This window comes from Cinclus cinclus, chromosome 4 (genome assembly GCF_963662255.1).
Source record: "Cinclus cinclus chromosome 4, bCinCin1.1, whole genome shotgun sequence".
NCBI lineage: Eukaryota > Metazoa > Chordata > Aves > Passeriformes > Cinclidae > Cinclus > Cinclus cinclus.
This window is the reverse complement of record NC_085049.1, coordinates 68,699,475-68,724,304: the sequence shown is the minus strand read 5'-3', so window position 1 is coordinate 68,724,304 and position 24,830 is coordinate 68,699,475. Positions and strand designations below refer to the sequence as shown.

The following is a 24,830-nucleotide window of genomic DNA, read 5'->3' as shown; positions in this document are numbered from 1 at the left end:
GACGTGGTACCAGGATTCTTTAAAAATTTCACTCTCTCTGGCCTATCTCTGAAGCTGGAATGTCCCAACTCACAGCCTGAGCTGTGCCCTTCTTTATTTTCACTTGTGCTTCTCTTAAACCATCTCACGCCCTCTTCCTAATTCCCTTTCCCCTCTTTTTTGGACCTCATTTTTATATCAGTCTCCCTGGCGCTGCCAACCAACCATTCCAAATCCCCCTCTGCCTGGGGACAAAAGCTGCACAGATGTGGGAAGGGCTGGCACTGGGAAAGCTAATGGCACTGTCATCCTGACCCAGCAGGGAGGCGGCTGTTTCACTCTGGGACAAGAGGCAGAGAAAGAAAAGGGGACCAAGGCACAGAGAGAAAGAGGACAAAATAACCCAATAGAAATCCGGAAGGGAAATGCATGAGTGAGATTTCTATCAAGGAAAACAGCAGGGGGGGAAATAAAAACAAAAGATAGAAATATGTGGAGAGGTGGAGGGAGGAAAAAAAAAAAAGAGAGAGAAAGGGAAAAAGAGACTGGGGGTGAAGAATGGCAGGATGGGGATGGGGTGGGGGGAGAAGTTCACATGAAAAGAGCTGAAAAGCATGACACACTGAGGGGAAGCCCAGCTGGGATCACTCTCTTTCCTCAGTATTGCCCACAGACAGTCTGTGCAGAATTACTAAAATTTTTCCTTCTCTCCTTTTGCCCTCTTTCGTTCCACCAAAGCCCTTCTTCAGTTTCTCAGAAGGCAAAGCAGCCTGAGCTGGGTATGGGAAGAAAGAAGGCAAGGAGATGCTCAAAAGCAGATGGTCCTTCGCTGAGCTCGCTACAATGACAACAAAAAAAGATTTTAAGTGCCTAAATTTCAGAGGAATTTCCAAAATACACAGCACCACACATTCTTGAAAGGCCTCTGAGCCCACAGCATAGCCCTTTCCAATGGATGTGGTTACAGCTACCCACAGGATACCCACAGATATTAACCCTGCCAGTCCCATGTGCTGTCAGTCCTTCATAGAACCAGGGAAGAAGGATATTTACTCTAAGCAGTAATGCCATTATCAACACTTCTGCATGTTTATTTGTCAAAACCCTCTTTGTTTAATATCCTGATTGAGGTTATTATCTGGGGAACAAAACTGAATGTGGATCCCTACCTTCAAAGTAGGAATATTTTTTTAAATAACAGTAAACTGGAAATTCAGAACTATTTCTAGCCTTTCCCCAGCTCCACACTCTTCTTTTTTTTTTTATCTGATGTGAAAATTAACAATGTTTTTTTCAGCTTGTGTCTTTTATCTCAGAATTTCCACTGCAATATAGAGGCTGGTCAGGTTATGGGAGCCTTCTTTCCTTTATGTCTGTCAGCCTTGTTGCTCTAAAATTTGGTAAGCTTGAAATTAAAACAGGCTATGTATTACCTTGTGCCTTCTAGAAAAACTAAACTGTTTTCTGCTAAGGCCCCTCACAAATGACCACTACCTTAAAACATTCCACAAATCTAGAGAGACTAACAACTGTCATACAAGCTCACTCTCATTCGGTGCTGTTTTCTGATGACTATTCAAACTTTCTCCCCGACATACATCTCTGTCACTGCAAAATTTGCTTTTGCAAAGCCTTCTAAGGAACTTCTGAATCTGGTCAGGATGCAAATCCAGATTCACTGATGCCTCAACTCTGGACTTTGCAGTGCTAAGATTAATGAAAGCATCATCTTTTTTGTTACCAGGGCATGCTTTCTAGTGAAGCAAGGACATTGAGATTTGAGGACACAGAACTGTTTAGGATGGGGTGCCCTACATCCTGTCTGTTGCATCAGAAGTTACCAGCACGGACTCCTAAAGCAACTGTAAACATCTTTCCTCTCTTCTGTTTAAAATTAAAATACCCTAGACGAATTATAATTTTTTTGCTTGTTTTTAAATGTCTAAAGACGACAAGGACAAGGCAAATGGAATTATCTGTACAGTGTTTATAAAATATAAATATTTCACATTTGCCAGATAAGGACTCCAATCTAAGTTTGATACTTCTAACACAGGTTCTTAAGCCTTCCTCAATTCTGCTTGTGTTAAGCTAGTACACACTTAACTCTTCTCTGATGTACATGCATTAGGATGTGATGCAATTGCTGACTGCAGCATCAAAAACCTGTAGTTCTCACACCAGCTGAGTTTGCCCCTCGGTTTCTAGCTAAGCATTTCTTACCTCAGCTGCCGACAGGTTTTTAAAACTGATCCTTCCACTAAAAGTGAAAGGCTCCTGATTTAGGTGGGCAATCTTGAACAAGCGATAGGTCTGTGTATCTGCCCTTCCTGCACAGGGAATAGAGACAAGCTGCTCTATTGGAGCAGCAGCCAGCACAACTCCTCCCACAGCAGCAAGCAGCTGTTGTCCTGACACCTACTAAATTGGTGCTTCAGCTGCTATTCCAGGCTTGTGCTGGTCCACTGTGAATTATCTGGAAGTACTGCACGGCAGTCCTCCTGTGTGACTCATCTCTGCTATTTCTAGTTTAGGATAGGTTATTTTCCTCCCCTTAACATCTGAAATCATTCTGATCGTGATCACAGAATAACCCTTCATATAAATGTGCCCTGCATGTTTGCAGAAAGCCAGCTCCACAAATGACAGCCTTAGCACCACCACACTGTTTTCCTTCCTATGGGTGCCACTCCTGTATTGTGTTGGATTCACCCCACTGTTTTTCATACTAGACAGTTAAAGTTCCTGGAGCAGTGGGGTTTTTCCTTTGTTGCTGTTATATTCACAACATACACAGAAGATTTTTCCCAGTGTTGTTAATAATAGATTTTCTGTGCTGTGTGCTTGAGGGTATTTTACAGTGGAACTGCTAGAATCATTCACTATCCTCAATCATGTATGGGAAGCAGACCAAAGGAAGTGTGACTGGGCAGAGGTAATTGCCAGAACAGAAGTAAGACTCATTTTTATGAAATTTTTATGGGTGGATATCAGCAGAAACAAGAAGCTCCACACAGGGAAACCTTAGATATTAGTAGCATTGGATCAGGTCGTGTACAGCAATTAATGCTGAGAAGATGCCAAATGCCAGAGAATGCAAAGAAAAACAAAGGACATGATGATGATGAAGATTCAGCAAGAGAGAGCTCATTTGTGGCTGAGAAGTGCCCGGAGTAGAAAAGGGTTTCATTAATTGCTTAGTGGGAGAACGAGGCGGCCTCTATTAGATTGTGCATTGTCCCATGCACTCCCTGATCCCCAGAGAATGTTAAACAAACAATGCGTTTGGAGAAGCCCAGAGGACATGTCTGGAAAGCTGCAAAAGCTTCCTGCCATCCTTGGGGATAAAGAAGGGAGAGAGGAACTGAGCTGACATTTGCTCAACCCACTGATTTGTCTTTGTCTAACAGTCCTTAATCCCTCACATTTCTCTATTTACTTCAAAAATTCCCACGGATTCCCTGCTTACATTCTTATCAGTTTAAATTATCTCACTTTACCCCTTCACCAAAAGAACAGTAACTGGGTCAGACTGTGACTAAGTTAAAGGATATGTGTCTAATAAAAATCCTAAAGAAGCATCCATGACAGTGAATTGGTACAGGTCATGTGCAGTGTAAAAAGAGACCAGGGGCAGTAAGAAAATAAAGCAAAATTATTCCTGTCTTCAGAATTCAGTGGCACATATGTGCACTGTGACTAATGAGATAATCCAGAGCAGTTAAATAGGAGGTAGAGCTAGCACTGGTAAGGCTTGCACGAGCTGGTGAGGAAAACCAGCCATTATTTGGATATAAGGCCAACTGCACTGACCTATCCATGTGTAGGTATCTATACAGAAAGGAATAAAAGAGCAATTCAGCCCCTCTCAGTCAGATGTTTGGGGCACGGTTCAGCTGCCCAAACACAGATATTTTGTGCTGTTTGGTACACCTAAGGGCAAGCCTTGGGATGCATTTGCAATGACAGAGATGCTTGTTTGGGCTTTGGCTGTCAGTGCAGGTCAGGCCTCCTCCGGGCCTTATGCATTATCTTGTAGAACCAAGCAAACGTCCTGGATATCCAAGGGCAAATGACATTAGACATGTTTATCTAAAGGAATAAAATGCACAGATAACTCTTGCTTGAATCACTTTCTGGGTTCCAGTGACTACCTTGACTAAGATTTCCTTTGAGTTAGTCATACCAAAAGTCTGCTGCTATTAAGGATGCCCTCCCCACTTCTTTCTGCCACCAAAAGTGCCTCTGCCATACCAGGGCAAATGAGATAAGTCATAGATTGCTACTGACAGTACAGGAACTTGGACCCACAGAATACCTGACACCTATATGTTAACACCTAGCTTAGAAGTTAATCTTGCAGGGATGCATTGTTCCTTCTTCCTTTCTTAGGAGATGTGCATTTTTCTTCTCTCTGTACAATCTGTGCAATACCTTGGAGCATTAGCTAACATTTATTCTCATTGCCGGGGCGGTCTGTGTTCACACTAACACTGCTGCTGAAATAATGTAGCTGATTTTGACATTCAGAAGCTGAAATAGCCATTAATATTTTGAAGTGTGGTCAGAGAAGAGTTACAACTTGAAAATTTTTCCTACAGTGAAGGAGGGTGATAACTGTGACTTCAGCTCTAGGTGCAGAGCAGTGACTGTATTACTGTGCCACTCTCCAGCAGTGAGGGAACAAGGTTACAGTGGCTCAACAGGCAGAAGCTCCTAAATGTGGCTATCTCAGAAGCAGAAAGATTTCTGGATAGCCTGCCGTCTCTGCTACTGACAAAGATAAGAAGAGTGAAAATGAAAAAAAGGGCAAGGGCATGATCACAGTTTATGAGTACAAAATGGAGATCATAAGTTTTTGCTGTTGGGTGGTCTTGAATCTAGCAGACATAATCTTCACTGGTTGGAATGGATGCTAGGTGAATTCATCAAGAAAAAACGTAAGCGGATTCTTGACCAGTGTGTTACTAAATGCTGAAAACACAGCCGTGGTTGTATGGGCCCTTTGTTGCTGTAAATGTTTGAATGGAGATTAGATGCTTTCTACAACATATGCTCTAATAAAAAAACACTTCAGAGGATTCCTGTGCCAGAGGTTTTAACTAGACCTCCACAGCCCCCCAGCTGATGCAAACGTGAAAACACCATCCTCCTCAAAAGCCATTCTAATTCTTCTTTTCACACTAGATCTGGTGTCATCACTCTCATTGTTACCCCATTCCCAGCCTCCTGCTTACACATGCTGCAGGTGGACATTTCACTGAGGGAAAGCACAGACCAGTGAGGCCACTTCCAGCAGCCCAGTGTGGTTTTGCCCCACTGACACTTGGCTGAAGTACAGCTCTCTGTGGATTTGCCCCCTGGGACTCACCATGCTCCAGGATGTATTTCACAATCTCACCGTTCCCAGTCTTGGCTGCATAGTGCAACAGGGAGCAGTGATCAGGTCCTTGGATTAGCAAATTGGCTCCTTTTTTACAACATTCTATGAACTGGAACGGGGAAAAAAGGAGAGGGGAAAAAAAACATAGAGAAGGATAAGATGAGAGGAGCAGAAAAATACGACAGTAAATTCTTTACTGGTTCTCATTGTAAGTCAGTACCAAAATACAATAGAATAAAATAAAACATTAATTTAAAGCCAGTTTTTAGGTCCTGATACAAAACATCTGAAACCAGAAGTATTGACAATTATATGGGTTAAGGAGAACAGTCTGTATTTCCTAAACAATGAGACATTGCTACTCTACTGGTGATGATTTACTGCTTGCTAGGAATGCTTGCAAACCACATCTGGTCACACTGCTGGGATATATAAAATATGCGTACTTGATAGAAAATTCTGGCTTCTTTGCTGAAGACTCAAATTTTTCCTCATCACAGGAGTCAAAAATTTTCTGACTAAATCAGAAAGCTCCAATGAAAAATTCCACAAAGAGGTGAGGTGACTGTCATGGACCTCCTTTCTCACAGCTCCCCCTGTTCAGGGCTGGATGAGGAGGAAGCACTACATGGGGAAAGAATGAGAGGGGAAGAGCAACCAGGCAGGTCTCAGAAATGCTGCAGACTTTGGGGGAGGGGGGTTGGGATTTGCAGTGTGGATCACTGAAAAAAAAAGGAGAGAATTCATCTAAGATGCAGTACATCTGAAGAAGGGCAGAAAGTTTCCTCATCAAAACCAGCTCTGTCAAACCTTCTCAAAAAGTTTTTGAGAAGTGTAAAGGAGACAGAATTTTTATGACTGCTCTAAGGACTGCTCACTAGATGCTGCAGCCACAAGTGCTGAGGCAGTGATATAGAAGTGGTGCCTGCAGGCAAAAAGTTGGTCTACAGCACTGCCATTTTTACAAATGGCTCCAAGCTTCCAAGCTGACTTCCTACAGGTAAAATTGCAATCATTAAGCACAGTCCTCACACAAATTCGAGGCCATGTTTTCACATCCTGACTTGGCTACTGAGACATGCAGCCTGAATATCTGTCTGACGTGGGACTTCAGACACTGATTTCACAAAATATTTTGCATTAGTAGTTTTGCCTCCCAAACTTATTATACCAAGGCACTACATGTTTTGAGACATCCATCAGGTGATAAAACAGCCAGCTGAGGTTTGTTCTACCTGGTCTGGTGATTGCCTAGGTAGACTTTGAGTGAGTTAGCACTTGGGGGCTTGGCCACCAACCTCACTGGTATAAAATATCCTTTCCTGTGTAAGGCTGTGTCAGAACTACCCTGCTGTTCAACACTGCCAATATAGTAATTTCCCTGTTAGTAACTGGCACATTGCTCCATGCAATGGGCTCTGAAACCTGGGCAGAAAGGCACTAACACCAGATCCTATTCATTTCACACCTCACCTGAATGATGTGTTCCCCCAGTATTCAGGGTTTCCTGGAAAGGCTGTAAAGTGGCACTTGCCAGCAGTCCCTACAGCAACCTATTTTTGTTTTCAAGCAGAGGTGTGATAAAATTTACAGTATATCTGACCAGCAAAGAACTGGTGAATAAGTGGACAGTCAATGCTCTGTACTTGCCTTCAGTAGATCCCCAGATGTGACTGCCTGTAAAAGTGCTGCAAAAGACAAAAAGAAAACTGATGTCAGGCAGAAAGCATTATGCATACAGCTTCACAGCTGAGGACATAGCTCACAGCACACGCAAGACTGAAGTCATCTCTCACTCCACTTGCATTCTCATGTAGTACCAGAATCAGAGCAAACTCTGCACTGACACATATTGGAAAGGCAGAAAACAATCCATGGTATTGAAAGCTCTAAGTGTTGCATCCCAGAAACCTGGGGTTTTTGAGTTTTCTGTGCTGTCAGGCACTGACCCCCTGGAGAAGACTGCTTTTGACCTGAGGCCTTGGAGAAGGCTTCCAAATCTGAGTGATGGAGTTAAAATCACGTGTGTAGTGAAATAGACAGGGTAATGGGTTTTAAATTTGAGGTTTTCAAAGTATAGTAATAGGCATAGGGCAAGATAGAGGATTTTGGGTGGTGTCTCTTTCAGTGCTCATCTTCCTTCTTCTTCTTCATGGTTTCAGGGAGTAGTTTCTGGTTGGTCAGTCAGTGTCACACTGGGGGACATGGGGATTTAGTTATTGGGTTAAAGGTATAAACAATAGAGGTGTTATTTCTCTATTGGACTGTTTAGCTTTAAGAGACCTTGTAAGCTGCTGGATCTTCCTCCATTTTCCTTGCTTCTAGCAAGTAGCTAGAAGTGCTGTCAAACGCTCTGTACTTTCTGATGAGATTCAATAAACAACCAAGCCTCTACATGAGAAAATCTGTATTTGTTGTTCCTGGCTCTGAGTGAAGGCAGAGGAGACTGAGATAAACCACCAATTAAGTGGTGCAAAACTCACGCACCATTGTTACAGTACGGACATCAAGGCATCATTTCCAATGTTGTCCTGGAACTGCAGGCTTCTGTCTGAATTTTTCACTTGAGACACTTCTGAGACCTTTAAACAGTGTCCACAAGGTGGACATGGTCAAGCCTCCAGCATCTGAACCATCACTGAAGATACCAGTGTTATCTGCTCAGAGAACCTGAGACTATCTACAGACCTGTCAGAGTTTGTCATACTGATGGTGGAGTGGTCAGTCAGTCCCCCAGTACACTCAGAATTCCACATTGTAGAGAATTAAGTGACAAGGGAGAAATTTCTTAAGAATTACTTGTATTACAAAAACATTTTGAGATGCCAGAGGGGAGCAAGTCACCTGGGTTTGGCAGGCAGGTTCAAAAACAGAGCAAGAGCCAGTCCTCTCCTTGTCAGCCTTTGTATTTTAAAAAGACATGGAAGGACAAAGAGGCAAAGTGGGCAGGGTTCACAACAAGGCAGGACAGAGATGCAGAGAAGCTGTTACAAATCTATCACTATGTGGCTATCTCCTTTTCGCTATCATGTTACATACTATAAAAAAAAACTATGATGAATAATCTCTCTGAGAAAGCACTTAGATGGTTTCATCTTAGAAAACACTAAACATTTGTCTCACACTTTTTCAAGAGTGTCTAAGCCCATTTCTATCTTTGCATCAAGGCAGTGGAATCAAATTCAGCATTTGCTCAAGTGCCACCCTTGATGAAGATGCCAAAAGTTCATGTAAGTAGAAATAAGGGAGGAAAGAGAACCACAGTATAGTCCTGCCTCTGAAAAATAACACACAGGAAGCTGCACTGTGGGAATTCCATTATGAACCTGTGACACCTTCAGAAATGACGATACATCCAAGCTAAACACTGCAGAAGTGGAAAGATTTTCAAAGGCAACTCAAGAAACCTCCCTTTGTTTGAAAACACCTGGGGCTATGTGGCTTTCTGGTCTTGGTAATGCCTCGTGCCCTGCACATGCAGCTGTGGGAAAGGCATAACTCCAGTCCAGCTAAGATCTGTCTTGAGGAAGTGGTAGCAGCAATTCTTGTAACTTTAGATTTATGGCAGTTTTTCAGTGACCATAAGTTAAATCAAATCCTAAAAATTCCCGTGGCATCCGTGAGAGTGAGAACACACAGATTTTAGGAATGGAAGAAGGCAAACACCAGCAGGTAAGAGCTAGAAAATTCTTCAGTTTTTATTTTCAGTGGTTTATATCCTTTTCTTCCTCCCCCGATAATTCTAACAATTGCTCAGCCCAATTAATAGCAGAGCAGAATTTAACTCATGTAATTTGTTTTATCTATTTCCCTCTTTATTTTTTCCGTCAATCTGGTCTCACTGATACCTTTATTCTTTAGGCTACTGCAGTCTGGACTTGTATAAATATTTTGCACTCCTCACATGTGAAAATCAAATGAACTGGTGACATGAGTTTTTCATTGCTTTCTACATCCAATTTCTTAAGATATGGCTTCCCTGAAATCACTTTCCTAAGAGCCAGTGCTACATTTTCTCATGCAAGCCACGCTGAAGATTACAGTTAAAAAAAAAAAACAAAAAAACAGGAGAGAGAGCTATGATTCTATGAAAAGCCTGACAAGATGAGAAAAATTTTCTACCCCGAATATCCATAATCAGAACTGGTCTGGTGATAAGGCTATTAGGATAAAGCAGCTCTAAAACAAATTCAACATAATTAGACCAATCTTTTTATCTCTTTCCTAAGCCTAAAATCCAGCAAAGCATTTAGGCAAGTGCTTAACTTCGAGCTAATTACATTCTTTTCACACCAAGTCTACCTGCACTCTTAAAACTAAGTGCTTTGCTAGAGTAGAACCTATTGGATAAAGGAATACATTACAGATCAACAAAACCAGCTGGCATAACAAGAGATTAAACTACACTTCAGAGCTGTATGTCCCAACACAGGAAGATTTAGAAACTACTGAGTTAGAAATGCAGAAAGGTTCTTTAGAATCAAGAGTATGTTTACATAAATATATGAATATTGCTTAGCACACTAACCCCATAAACCCAAATGGGACTGCTGGGCATATTGAGGAGGAGGGTGAGGATGGCACAAATCACCTGGTTGTTAAAGAGGTGGTGAAGTAAGCAAGCAGATGGCATTGACAAGAGAGAGCAGACTGAGAAATGGAGAAAAATGCTGTTAACATGCAATGCCAGGCTATCTTAAAATTAGAAACATTAAAGTAGGAATTGTTTTATTTCTTCTGAGCAACACTGCACCACTGGTGTAACACATGAAATGAATTATGCCACTGTTTGAACATATATAAGGTCTTCTAGACATCTCAAAAATTACTTGATTTAATTAATATTTTAATCAAGTAAGTATTTTTTCAATTTATCCCAAGAAAAGTGTTTCTCATTACCAATAAAAGTGTTTTATTAACTTTTATATTTATTTAGCAAGTAGCTTTATTGCTGATGTAAGGCGACAGCCTGGCAAAACTGGTGACTGGAGTGCTCTGTTCATGTATTGAGGAAGCACTTGGTCCCCAGGCTGTCTCCTTAATAAAGCTCTAACTACCCAACTTAGAAAAGAATCTCAATTAAAATAACATTAAAAAAAACAACAAAAAAAAACCAGAAAACCCTACCCAGCCTGCCAGCAAACACAAATAAATAACTAGCAAACACCAGAAAACCACCCACTCCAAAAAAAACCCCCACACACCTGACTTATAAATTATTGAGGAGATACAAGTGGATAATGCATCAACATCAAAAAAAAAAGCCATGTTGAAAAGGCTGCTAATTGCATTGTGGTAATGCTGCAAGCTAATACAGCTTGAGACACAGGATAAACAACTACTAGTACACATTCATGCTGAAAACAATACTTTTCCTAGAGCATCTAAACCTCATCTAATTCCTTTGTTAGTGTCCATTGCTTCCATTGGAAACAGCTATTTTTACTTCATATTCTAAAAATCTACGTTAATGTCACTGAGATAAAAAAAACATTTTTGTTTCCCAGACAAAATTCACTTCTGAAATAACAGTTGCTCTCTGGCTGTGCATGTGAAGCCAACACCATTAAAACAGTGCTGCAAAGTCAGTCATTAAAGAAGGAGTGAAGTATTCATACCCCATAACTTCAGAGGCTGCAAGATGCCTGAGAGGTCCCAAAGGGTGGCTTGGATGGTCAGAAGAGAAAATAACTCTGCATAGAAAATAACCTGCTTTGCCCTGCAACAGTTCATGTTGTGCTCCACAGACTAAAGAAACTCTAGAGAAAAAGATCTCCAACTTTCAGCACCTAAGCTGAGTCAAACTAAGACAGAGTGCAGATCCTTCAGGATGGCATGATTTCAGGAGACGTGCCTGACCACCTCCAGAAATGGCAACCTAACAAGAGCAAAATGGGAGGTCTTTTTTTAAGGTTTTCCAAGGTGTGATACTGCTAGCACCGAGCAATGCCCATGGTCTTGGAAATTTCAGTTCATCATACACCCGAGAGGCACAGAATGAGAATGTCTCCTCACTGTAAGGGCTCACAAAGTCACACCCACCACTGAAGCACATCAGGAGCACGCTGCAGGAGAGGGGCAGAAGTCATCACCATCACCTCACTCACTTCAGAAGCCATGAAAATTCTGAGAAGAATCACAAGCAAGAAAAAAACCTCAACTACTCCTTCCTGGATGCCCTGCAGAAAAATTTTCTCCTAATCCCAAAGCTGCTGATCATCTTAACACCAAGGACAGACACAGGGCTCATCGCTAGGTTACTATCACACCAGAAACCTTGCTGCTAAAACACTTTCAGAAAGAACATGAAGAAAAAGCTTCTTCTAAACCTTGCAAGTAACTCTTCAGGATCACAAGGTTCTTTGCTTAGAGTAGGTTGGCACAGAAGATATTAAGTAAGTTAGCTGAATAATCATTAGTGAGAGAGTAAGAGGAGATGCTCTGCACTGGGAAGAATCTCAGAGAACAAGGTAGCTCTACAGCCTGCCACTGTCAGTAGTGCAGGGGTAATCTGTCTTTTCACTTGAGTAAAAGCTATTCATAAACCATAAATATCCTCCAGATTTTATTAGTCAGATGGCACACCTGATCTGACTCTTCCAATGCCATATTTGAACCCACTACTTCTGTACCAACTCAGCCACAAGGAATGCTTATAAAAACATACAGCAACTTCGAAGTTTTCAACATTCACAAGCAATCCTTTAATGAAGATCTAAAAATTGTGACTGAAGGGAGCAGAATTATTTAAAACTATGTTATAAAGTATAAGTACCACACCAAGGAGTTGTCGCATTCATGATCAAAATGCAGGCAATTATAAATCTATGAAATAAATGCAGTGTGACAGCAGAGTATTATTTGCCATAATGCATACTACCATGAGTTAAAAAATACCAGGGTATCAATGCATCAGAGTATGACAGTACTTAAGCACATGGGAAACCATGGCAGAATTCAGCTACCATAACTCAAGACCTGGTTGGAGGAGGGTGCTTTGACCAAACTGATTTGGTGGGGGGCATCCCTGCCCATGGCAGGGGAGTTGGAACTAGGAACTTTAAGGTTTCTTCCAATCCAAACGATTCTATGATTCTCTGATCTCAAGCAGAATTAGGGCTCACATGAACATTAGCTCTTTCGGAAGCTGCAGTTAGACAGTTGATAATCTGAACTGATCAGCCCCCTGCAGAAATCTCATTTAACAGACAATGCCTGCATCTTTCCAGCTCTAATACACATCTAATGCACTGATGCAGCATTTGGAATTGATATGCCATTAGCATTTCAGTGCTGAATGCTTCTTAACTGGCTGGAGGCAGCTAATAAAAAAAATAAAATAAGAGCATTGGTGTGGAGGGCCCAGAATTACAGTGCCAGTGTTCACCACCATCTCCCACTAGAGTGCTCAGGGGAACTCTTAAGGAATACCTCATAAAATACTGCCTCGTTCAAATCTTGTAGAGCTGATAATGAAGAAGAAACTATAGGAAAAGGTGACATCATCAGATTTTTTGAGAGTTATTAAACTGAACTTGGACTATCATTAGCTTCCAGAACATCTCTGACCCTTTATTGCTGTTTTAATCTTTGTGTAATTCAGAGAGTCAGAAATTTAAAGTAATGACTGCTTTACACAATGAGAAGTTAAAAGCTGACCCTGATTAGAAGAGTATTTATACAAAGCTGGAGTGTTCTGAGCTGTTAAAGATCAGCATTACAGAAAAGATAACAAAAGGAGCCCTTGGGGTTTATTTTTCACTGGTTTTACAGAAATCAATAATAACTTCTACATCAATCACTCCAAAACCTATGCGCTCAAAAGACTGAAGTCCATATAGATTATCACTCAGAAATACACTCTTTTCTCTGTAAACAACAATTTGCTCATAAAAGCTTTATGACAAACTGGCAGTAATATAACTTAGCCAGAAATGTACAGAATGGATTTTTTTTCTATTCTAGCCATGATCTTCAGCCTTGACCTGAAGATGAAGGGGGTGGGGGGGTACCACAGGGAATTGGTTTGTGGATTACTTCCCTCCTGAGAGGACTCTGAGAAATAGGCACTTAAGATAAAGAGCAGTGAATTCTCCTGGTGTTTCTGAAGGGCCTGCCAGTCCCATAGAACAATTTTAGGGATCCATGAAGAGAAGTTGCAAATCTCTGCACTTGAGCTTTTGCAAAAACTTCGCCTCTTTCTAACATCTTATCTGCTTTTAAAGTTACAGAAAGAAAGATAAACCACCTATAAAATACACATGGCAAACTGTCTACATAACTGAGAAATTAAATCACAAAACTAATAACCTTTGTTGGAATGACTGTGAGCTCACAGGTCTTTGATCTACAGACAATCTCAAGCCTCACTAAAGCTGATGATGCTTAAATATTTCCTTTGAAGATTAGCTGAGTGAAAGGAGCAATTAAGTTTTCTTCATGTGTTTTATGCACCTGCAAGTAGTAGAAGTGACAACTGAAGACCATGAAAAAATTAAACAGAAATTAAACCTCGCAGGTTAAGGGGTCTTCTAGATGCTGGCAAAAAAAAAAAAAAAAAAAAAAATCCAGAAAGAAATTACAAAATCACTTCTTCTGTATTCACTGAAAAAGTTCTTTACATCAAACAGGGAATGAAAAAAGGTTCCCAAACTTGCTAGAGGAGTTCTACCTCAGCCCAAAGACTGCATAAGAAGCATGATGGAAATAAGACAGAAAAAAATACCAAAAATACACGCAGTTTGGAGGTTTTCTGCCTAAATCATAATATCTATTGTGCTGAATAAAGCAAGCACACATTGATTTTTATTTTTTTTCCAAAATGTAGCTGTTTGCTGCCACTGCCCTAAAGAAACAGGTGTTAAACAAGGGTTCTCCACAGGTTTTCAGACTGTCAAAAGCCTTGGGCTTCTTATGGAACCTGAAGGCAACGCCACCAGTCTAGGCAGCTCCCAACAGCTCTGCTGTGAGGCACTGTTCCCCATGAAAGACAACCTAACAAAGAGCCTGAGAGCTCCAAATACCCCCAAGAGACCAAGAAAACCGAGAGAGCAGCAACCTGCTGCAGGCAAGAGCTCAGAAGAACATCCACTGAGCAGCAGCCAGGCACACACGGATCTGGTGACTGCTCAGGAAAAGGGATATTAGGAAGACCTTCACACAGTATTTTGAGCTGTTTCATCTGGATAGGAAAACATGCATAAGCACACATCCTCTTGTGGTTTGGGAGAGACACTTTTGAAGTCTGCTGGCCTTCTGAATTAGTCGTGCCTCAATAACGTCTACTTCTAGGATTTCACAAAGATGTAGAAAACCCTTCTAAATATTTGAGGGCTGTCCTTTAGTTATAAAAGCACTGCATCCCATGCAGATTTAGAGAACGGACACAGTTTTGATTGCTCCTCTTTGCCTAAATTGTGAATAAGAAAAGAATTTAACATGGAAAAAAAATCAATCATTGCTTAAGTGGCTATAAATATGCATTATGAACATTTACCTTTTAATAATTTTAAATTCAAACCACTGCACCGAAACACTTGTAAGAGAGAAGGAGAGGGGGGAAGGCAAAAAGTGCTTGCTGAAGGGAAAGAAAGGCCAAATTCTCACTTACACAGAAATCCCTTCATACTACTCTGGAAGGTTAAAGAGGCTTTCAAGTAGATGTAAATTACACTCAAGCTGCCTGTAAAGCCACATTTTCACTCAGGCTAGTTTAAAGCTACTTTGATGCCAATTAGAGTCCAACCCGAATTGTTTATGCGAGTGCAGAGCTGAGAGTGCAGTTGATAGTTAGGAGTGGAAGTATTCAGACCTATTCAGACCCTAATGCTCAGACCCTAATGTTGAAGTTTTGCTGCAAGACCATTTGACTCAGATTTACAAAAGGAAATTATGGTTATAAAATAATATAAAAATAAAAAAATAAAAACACCTTCCTTTGTAAATAGTTCAGAATCCCAAATAAAGTCACAGATAAACTAAACACCATCTGGCTCACAGCATCACTTTTTTGCCTTCCTTTTCCCTTACACCATTTTTATTTTTAAGCCAAGACAACAATTAATGTCATTCACAGGAGTGATGCAGTGGAAGAAAAAGTCTGTGATGAAGTGAGAATGCAAGGCAGGGAAGACTTTGGCTGACTAATGCAGTAATTTTATCAACAGAGTGGCACTACCTTGGTAGCATGAGAATCCTAGGTAAAAATAATAATGCAGTACTTTTTTTTTAATCTAAAAATAAATAAGATAGCAAAAAAAAAAAAAAAGTAACGTGGGCCACACTGTTCCTCTGCTGTGGGTTTGTGGATCATTACCATCACAGGCATTCTTGGTGTGCTCCTTTCAGGTTTTTGCCACTGCAACACAGGCTGCAGTGCCTTTGGCCTGGCAATATCTAAGCAACCCTACCTCAAAAAGCTAGGGCTTCACAGGAGGTGAAAATGATCCAAAACTAAGTTCAAGAATATTTTTTCTAGCCAAATTCTTCAGTGGGTGAGGTGATTGCCACTCTTATCTGACCATGATCAACTTTCATCAGAAAAAAAAAAAAAAACCAGAAGCAAAGTAGGTTGCAAGGTTACCCAGGGCTTCTGCTTTAAAACAAGCACTGAGATTCAGATAACGTATGCTTCCTCCAGAGGGGAAAAGGATAATGGCAGTGGACATCATGAAATAAATGTCTGTTTTCATCTATTACTGATTCAGATGACCAAATCTGCCAGACATCTCCCCTCATCTCAGCTGCCTGCTGACCCCCCAGGCTGCTTGGATATGATGAGAGGTGGGGTGTAGGCACTTTTTAAAGGTTTTATCCAGAAAGGACCTCCCTCAGCCCTAGACATGTGCTTTCACAGAATGCTTTCTCTTGCCAGGGGGACCCTGGGTCTGCATCAATACCAGCCTCTGCTGAGCTGAGAAGCAAATGAACAAACCCAGAGCAGATCCCCAAGGCATCATTGGCTCAGCTGGCCACAGAGACTTTCAAAATACTATCCAGGAGGGCTTCCCAAAGTGGCTAATTAATCAAGATAAATACCTGAATTTGGGAGCTTCCCTCCAACCCCTCCCATACTCTCTTTAATTTGTACAGAGAAAGCATTCCAAGACATCTCAATTTCTTGCTGAGTAAACAGCTGCAGCATCACCGTGAAGAATACACCATCTCCTCTCTCTCTTTTGAAGGAATTTGTTGTACAAAATAGCCATTTGTTTTTTAATGTTTACTTTTTAATTCTACCAGTGCTGAGACATTTAATCAGTATGGCAGACTGCTTCAAAACTCTGGAGGAGAACATCCCTGTGCAGACTGTGACTATTATTGGAAAGTGGCTCCAGGAAAAAGAAAGGAGGCTAAGAGAGTGAAGTCTGCATTCCCACAGGTCACCATGGGCAACATCTATTGGAGGTTCCAGAAAGTGTTATTACTTCTTGTGCTATTTTCTGGCACTCCTGCAACCATCATCCTCCTTGCACGTGTTTAGCTTTCCTCTCTTTAACAGAGCAGAAGCTGGAGCTTTAACAGCAGGTGCTGGAGCAAATACCAGAGTGTACAGTACATTCTGCCTCCAAGGCAGGAGCAGATACTGCATAGCAAAGCATTTTCCTGTGTGGGATGGAGCCACCACTGCCTTCCATGCACACACATGATCAGTCCCTTCCTTATAATTCAGATAGCTCTCTCTATAGAGAGGGATATCCAGAGACAGAATTACACCTCCCACCTAAAACTTTCAGTTTGAATCCATGCCAAGCAATCCCTGTGGGAACTTTTTTCTAATAGAGGCTAATTTAGAAGTCACCATTATAAACTCAATTCACTTCTAATGCACTCCTGGCTCTACACAAATCCCTCCTAGGTATTGGATATCCATGCTGGATGACTCCAAGTCATGGAATAACCCCATAGCATGGAGTCAGCATCTGGCAGAATCTGAAAGACCTTTGAGTGCTGTTATTTGTCTTTTCAAGCAGAAAACCCGTCCTTTATCTTAAGCTGTTGTACAATATTATTTCTCTGTAATAATTAGCTGTCTTCAGAATTGCTCCATTGAATGTATTTCTTTGTTCCTTGTCTTAATTTCTCAGTCATCCCCTCTTCCCTCATGAATTTTGAATCTATTACAAACAAAATGCCCAAAACCACAAACCCTAAATCACAGAAATTATGCTGATGCAGCAAAACCACATGTCTGATGGAAGCAAACAAGGCAAAAAGCCCAATTTAATTGGTTTATAGGGAAATGAGTAGGAGAGTAGTGACATTAGTATTTGAAACCTCTTGTCTCCCAATCAGAATGCAACTCAGATGTGTAAGGATTAAGCTCTGGTTGACTGCTACTTGAGATGCATTAGTATAGCTACTTAAAACTGAGTAATTCCATCAAAGGCAAGGTTCCTCTGTTTGAAGTTAGACACACAAATATTGAGCAGCATCAGCTCCAAGCTGCCATGACATGAATAACACACCAATGTCCCTACACCATTAATAGCAATACTCCAGAGCTTGCTGAGTGTTTTTCATAACACTTGATATGGAAATAGAACTCCCTGTACTCTTTTTAGGGCCATTTCATTCAATTGCTAGCATGATGATGAAGAATCAGCTCAAACATACAAGGTAAATAAATAGCAGAGAGAACCTAACTTTAGCCAGATGAAACTACAGATATGAATATTTAATGCAGATTTCTTCAGGGTGGCTGTAAATAGGGGTGGGCAGAGCATGATCCAGTGTGGACTCAAAATACAGTGCAGCTCTGAAAGGTGCTGGGTGAATGAAGGGTTTGGTAAACCTCAACCATTCACCTAATGATAACCAGACAATCACTGTGAAGTGGCAGCACAAGGACATTAGACATTATTAGAGGTCTGCATTCACGTCACACTACCACACCTGTTCAAGAAACAGTGGGTGCAATAACATCCAACATTATCAGACCTCCTGAACATATCACCAGGACTTTTTATACAACAAAAATATAGCAGGTGATACCCTTCACATCAAGAGATGACTTGTCTGGCCCTCCATCATGACATCTACCAGGTCTCCTGTGGTCCTGGCACTTGCCCATTGTTGAGTCCCATCTAACCTTAATTTCCAAAGAAAAGCACTGGCTCCCAAGGCTGCAGGGCATGCAGCTCCCCCAGGGCCTACCTGACCAAACAGGTCATTCTTCAGAGTCATCAATCCCCTGTCTAAACTAGCATGTTCTAGGATTTACTTGGCTTGTATCATTTTGTCAATCAGTTAGAGCATTTGGGGGTAACGGGTTTTGTCTACTCCTTTTGTTAATTAAAAAAAATATAATAAATATTATGGATTATGGGATTTACTCTTTATTTATCTATTTCCTAGCTACGTGTACCAAGAACAAAGACGAAAACCTTAAGAGGCTTTGGGTACTTTTCTTTTGAAGTTTGGGATTTTCTAGAAGTGCTCTTTCCCTTTCTCTGCCAATTAAAATGGCTCTGTTTTGTAACTGATATAGGTGCCCTTAACACGTGTCCACAACAAGGAGGATTGTGTGCAGTTACAATTGTTCAATAGATGCCCAGTCCCAGGCAGATGGTGTTTTATCTTCACCCACTTGTCAGGACAGCATAATGCATTGTTCTGTCAGGGATTAATGGAAGTGCCACTCATATTAGATGCTAATTCTGGTACAAGTCTCTTAGAACACTACAGATGCTACAGTTACTGTTTCCCACTAGTGCTTGTAGCAGTCAGTCCACACTGGAGCAGAAGCAGGACATTCAGAAACCAAGGTGAGGAGCACAATGCAAAAATCTATGCAGAATGCAACCTTGTGGTCAACGGGAAAGAGTCATTCAAAAAGCAAGAGGATGATTTTAAAAAACCCATGGAGAAACAGAAGAAGAAAAAGTGACAACTGAATATTAAAGCAGATGAAAGATCAGGAGCCAAAAGGAAGGTTAAAACAAAAGATCTAACATAACAGAGAAAGAGCCTTTTGTCAGTAATGATCAACACATCACATCATCAGAAAATCAGTGCTAGGTGTCCATGACAGGGAAGAGCAGCTGTAACACAGAACAGGATGTAGGTACAGTGAAGGTACATTATTCCACTGTTGGAATATTTATATTTCCTCACTATGTAGCCCAAAGCATTATTACCTTATTAAAAAAAAAACCCAAATGTTTGAAATATTAAACAGATACACAGCTGAATACTGATTATTAATGAACATACAAGTCTCAAAACTGATTCCAAGATACATACTCCAAGAATAATATGTCAGGAGACATCTGCATAGACACTATAAAAGACAGGCAAACCAGAGATAAGTTTTCAGTTCTCTCATGAGCCCTCTTCTTTGTTTAGATAAGAGATTTGAGATCTAAAGCTAATTTGAGATGCCATTGCACATGCAGTCTCACTAGACTGAGAACCTTCTAGATGCTAAAGAGCTTGTGCTGGAGCACTTTTATCACATTTTCCCTTTTGTATTGTGTCCATTTACCATGGCGTGTAGCTGGCATTGTGGGATAGAGGAAATCCAAGTATTGGACCCTTCTTTCTGAAAAGTCATAGGAGAATGGGAAATCTTTTGTTCTTGAGAGAAGCTCCTACATATTTATATCAATGACAAACCTAGTTGGACACTCTATGGTCACAAAACTTCTAATAACTGGCACTATCATGTCACTAATTGGTCAAGGCCTTTCACTCTGCATTTCAGAAGAGGTTGCTCGTGAGAGAAAGAGAAGAAGAGGCTATTCAGAGATGCAGATCAAACCTGAAGAGCCAAACCATGGCAGCAGATGGTAGATGGCAAACAGGAAAGGTTTTGTGAAAAACTAAAATAGTATAAAAATAGTGGAAAGAGGGAAAGCATTTTGACAGCATGAAATACTAACCTTTAAAGACACACAAGGAAATGCATATACACCGTCTGTTGCTCCATTAATAGATCAAGATGAAGCAATAGAGTAAATGCAAGGGAAATGAAATAGCAAGAGCAGCCAATCACGAACAAGTTTATGCACTGAGATACAGCTTGAATCCAGGTCTTGAAATAGTATATTAAACCATAATGATTTCAAATCTCTTCTGAGAGTTGGAGACACGTTAACTTCTCACAAGTGTCCTGTACTGCATATTAGAAGCTCTGGTCGTAGTAAAAAGCAGACAAACTATTAAACAAGAAAACTCCATCTGGTTCACAAAATCAATGAGCTGTAAATCATAAAAATCTAATAGGGCACACCAGGAAATTAAACCTGTATACTTTGCCAGTCATGTACTTTTATTTGTCACAGGATCTGCTGCTACCAGACACTAGGAATGTACTAGATGGGCCAAACAAATCTTTGGTATAGCATGTTTGTTCATTTTTATTGTTTTCTTTACAACTTTTGTTACTGAGAAAGGACTCGCCAAGGAGATGGAAGAGAGTTTATTAATGACAATATGTTTGACATCCATTATACTGGACTGAAAACCTTGGCTGGAGCCAATGACAATGTAGGTTGATACCTAACCAGTCACTCCACACTCCAAGTGAACATAGTTCAGTGACACACTTCCAGGCTCAGATGTCCTTACACCTCCATTTGCAATGGTCCTTACTATTCCCATCTGGAACTTTCTTGAGTAATGCTTATGGTGTTGGCCAGAAAATGTTCTGAGTGTGTGACTGCATACAAATTGGATGCCAGAAGAAAATAGATATTTTTTGGACCAAAAGAGTATTCCCAGAGTCAGAGCCACATGATGAACTTTCTCCCCTCAGGCAGTGTCTCTTTTTTTTGTTCCTCACTCCTTGTGCAACTCTGGCAGTGCAATTACCACCCATTCACAGTACGTCTCTGGATTTCAGTACCATTGTAGCCATTTACTGATGTACTGTAGATGGCCTTCAGTTTGCCACATTATTAAGCAGCTGGTCACCACAAACTCCCTCTTTAGTCCATAAGGAAAGATCATATCCTTCAAGTCTCCCTCACAGCAAGTATATTGCCATAACCTGCAACTCCTGCTACTCAAGCTGTGAGATTTTTCCATGTAGAAGAGCCTAGCTGCACTAGATTCCATACTGTCCTACTAACCTGACTTTACTGATAACCCAAGAGAATGTGTGTTCAAGCCTTTAAAACACAATGCACTCTCCTCTCAGTGACAAAGATGCTGTCCTTTGAGAGCCATAAGAGGTGTGCTTTTCTTTACAAAAAATGTGTTGTCCTTTAAGCTACACATCATTTTCCAGAGGTGAATCTCTACACAGTTGGATGAATAAACTCTAAAGCCTTGCAATAGTTTAATTTAATTAAGCAAGATTCATTTTACAAATAACAACTTCTGTCAGTCCCAATTAAACTAACTAAATGATCAAGCACTTAATGTCTAAGGGTGAACAAAGTTTCATCAACATCAAATTTTTGTTTTTATAAAAAACATTTTTCTCCACCACAACCTAACTCACTAGTCTTTGGTCTCATTTTTAATATGGTGTTAGTATCTATAAAACAGGTCTTACCTTGATCTTCTGAAGAAACTGGTGACCTGGAATAAAACAACAAAATCCAGTCAATCTTTGGTTAAAAAAAAAAATAAAAGTCACAAATCAAGTTTAGTCTCAGTCGGAGGAATGGGTTATGGAGTAATCTGAAGGTTTTATTCTTTATTCCTTAGAAGAGAGGACTGAATGTCATCTGACCAAAAAAAAAAAACCTATATATGTATATATATATATATAAAATAGAGCTGAACAGGCCATCCAGCAGCAGAGGCCAGAGTGACCATATGGAGCCACCTCTGTGAGGACTGATGCCAAGACTGTGTGTAGATATTTGGCAGAAACTCATCTGCTACTGCCACTGCCAGGAGAAAACCTCACAACTATGGGTGGTCAAGGAAATAACACTTTGGCAGGAACTCATAGTCATTACAGTGGCCATTTTCTTTTGCCATAAATCGATGTGTTGGTTAGCATAAAACAGTAGTTATATTTAATAACAATTCATGCCATCCTCACAAAAGTAGAACAACAGATCAAATTTTCTGTAAGTACCAAAAAAACAGCAACATGCCAGCAGCAACACAAGAGTTCTAGGATACCCTAACCAGTGGATAAGGTCTCTGATAATTCCCCAAGAGAGGGAAGGGTTATAAAACACAGGTGCCCTCTCAGTGTTCCTGCTGATAAGGAGAAGAACCCCGGTGAATTCCAAGGATTTGTGTCACAGTTTCCATCACTAAGGATCATACACCTCATGGTTCTCATCATCACCTAGACCTAAGGAACACCGAAGTGCTGGATCTCCATTTTTTCCTTTGCTGCAAGTAGTGTGGCTTAGCAAAACTGAGGGTAACCACGGAGCTGAATCTGGGATGCACGTTCATTATTTAGACCAGACTGACAGCACACAGTCCAGTGGACTGGACCTTTCCCCAGCACACATTCCAGTTGCACACACAGCCTTCCCACTCATGTGTTTGTTCCTGCAGAGAGTGGGGCAACCCGTATTTCCTTTCCAAGACATTTAATTTCACAACAATGTACAAAAACAATAATTTAGAAAAGAATTTAAAATGTTAGTGTTGCCAGCAAACAGATCAAAGCCAACATAAGAAAAGCAGCCACAGAGGGGTGAAGGGAAAAGAAGGAACAAAGGGGAAAAGAGCACATTTATATTTAACTGAGTCAGCAGGGGCTGAGGGCTGGAGGGAGGAAAAGAAGTGAAGGAACCCTGGGTTAGAGGAATAAAGGAGCTGAGGAATGAGCCATGATCTCATTTCATAACAAGGGTTTGAAAATGAAGGTTGGGGGATTATAGTACATCAGAAGCAGATATGCAAATATGTAGATGCAAACAGGAAAAATTGAAAGAAAAGGAGGAAGATTTCATGCCAAAGTATGCAATTTTTTTTTTTTTTTTTTTGCTGTAAAATAGCAAGAGATTTGCAAATAAAGAGAGGAAAGAGTTAGAGCACAGCTGGAGCAATGGTCACTGTGAAAGGAAAAAATTTGATTGCCTAATTAGGATTCTGGCTGCACAAGAAGTCAATGTGTCTGTATGGATCAGAATTAATTAATCCTCTACTCCCACTAAAGGCTCTGATTGCTGCTGAACATTCTAAGCATGTATCCTGCTCTGCTGCCAGCCAGGCCAGCTCTGCCCTCACCCTTCAGCCACATGTGTGGAGGTACAGCAGGAATGCAAGGAACCCAAAGGAGTTAGCAGGCACCACTAGAATGGTCCTGCTTTGACCAGTTAGTTACAGACTTTTGTCCTTAACTTCTAGCAGAACCCCTTCTGAAGGTCAAAACCCACTTCATTTTCTACAAGGTTAAACAATGCCAAATGGGTCATATCAAGAGGTGAAAATGTTTAAATAACTGAAAATATTTTTACATGCAAGATTCATGCAAGGTTCCTTGGCTCACATATCCTGACCCTTCACCCATTGTTAATGCAGTATTTCACTGCATCAGCAGAATTTATTCCTTTGTTTTGTTTCTTAATTGCCTAGTTTCATCACCTTTCAGTTCTTCATCTGAAACAAGAAAATAAACAATGCAGATTACCCTATAATTTGGCACTTCTTTATGCTTGGTAAAACACATGTCATTAGTTCCTTAAAGCATCAACAACAGAAGAGACACTATTACAATACCAATCCCTTCTAAATTGAAACACTGATTGAAAGGAAGGATGAAAAATATGTTTATGCATATTTTGTGTGTATATATTTTTCAAAATATTACTGCCTTTTTGCTTTGTTGCATGCCTTTAATACAGTGTTTGTAAGAAATTTAACATTACTACTGATGCTACTATCAGTGCTTTTATTTGAAAGGATCTATCAAATAATTCTGTAGCCTGGTATCCTGAGAAAAGAAGGTTCATGTAACCATATTTGTATCAGTTTCATCAAGTTCATAGCAGTATCTTGATGTGTACAGATGCACCTCTCTGTCTCACCCTGATAAACTCTGAGCTTGTTGGCTCATTTCATGCCTTGTTAATTGACACAGAGTCAATTCCTGTTTTCACGCAGCAGGAAACAAAATAGCATAAGCTCAACTTTTCTGATGTCACAAAGAAAGGTTTTGAATACCCCAGCCACAGGAAAAGCCTCAGTGAGAGTTTCCACCACAATAAACTGGTCTTCCTTTGTTTCACTACTGACACAAACTATTTTGGCAAAGAGTGGAGAGAACTTTCAGCATCCTCCTACAATTCCAGGCCATACAGCTTAGCAAGGGGGAGGCTTTCCCAACTGCTCAAGTCCTGTCCTAACTACACCAAGGGGATTCTTGTTTGTAGCTCTGATGGAAGTAGGTGAGACTTTGGAAGCCTCCACACTAAAGAGAATTGGGTGTTTTATGCACTGACATGTCCACCCCATGCTTGAGACAGGCTCTAAGGGAGGAAAGAGAGAAAGCCTAATGACCTGCTCTAAACCACATCCACTCACTCCACAGCCACAGGGGGCTTTC

At 40.7% G+C, this 24,830-nt stretch overlaps 1 protein-coding gene across 2 annotated transcripts in view; it reads right to left on the bottom strand.

The window, feature by feature from the left end:
- The window catches only part of DGKI (diacylglycerol kinase iota), a 99,315-nt gene that overhangs the window by 5,588 nt on the left and 68,897 nt on the right, over window positions 1-24,830 (bottom strand). For both annotated transcript variants that reach the window (XM_062492441.1, XM_062492440.1), the window contains 3 exons: window positions 21,864-21,889; window positions 7,013-7,050; window positions 5,351-5,471 (listed from right to left, as the gene is read on the bottom strand). In XM_062492441.1, coding sequence (XP_062348425.1) covers window positions 5,351-5,471; window positions 7,013-7,050; window positions 21,864-21,889 — 185 coding nt within the window. The remainder of the gene's footprint in view (window positions 1-5,350; window positions 5,472-7,012; window positions 7,051-21,863; window positions 21,890-24,830) is intronic.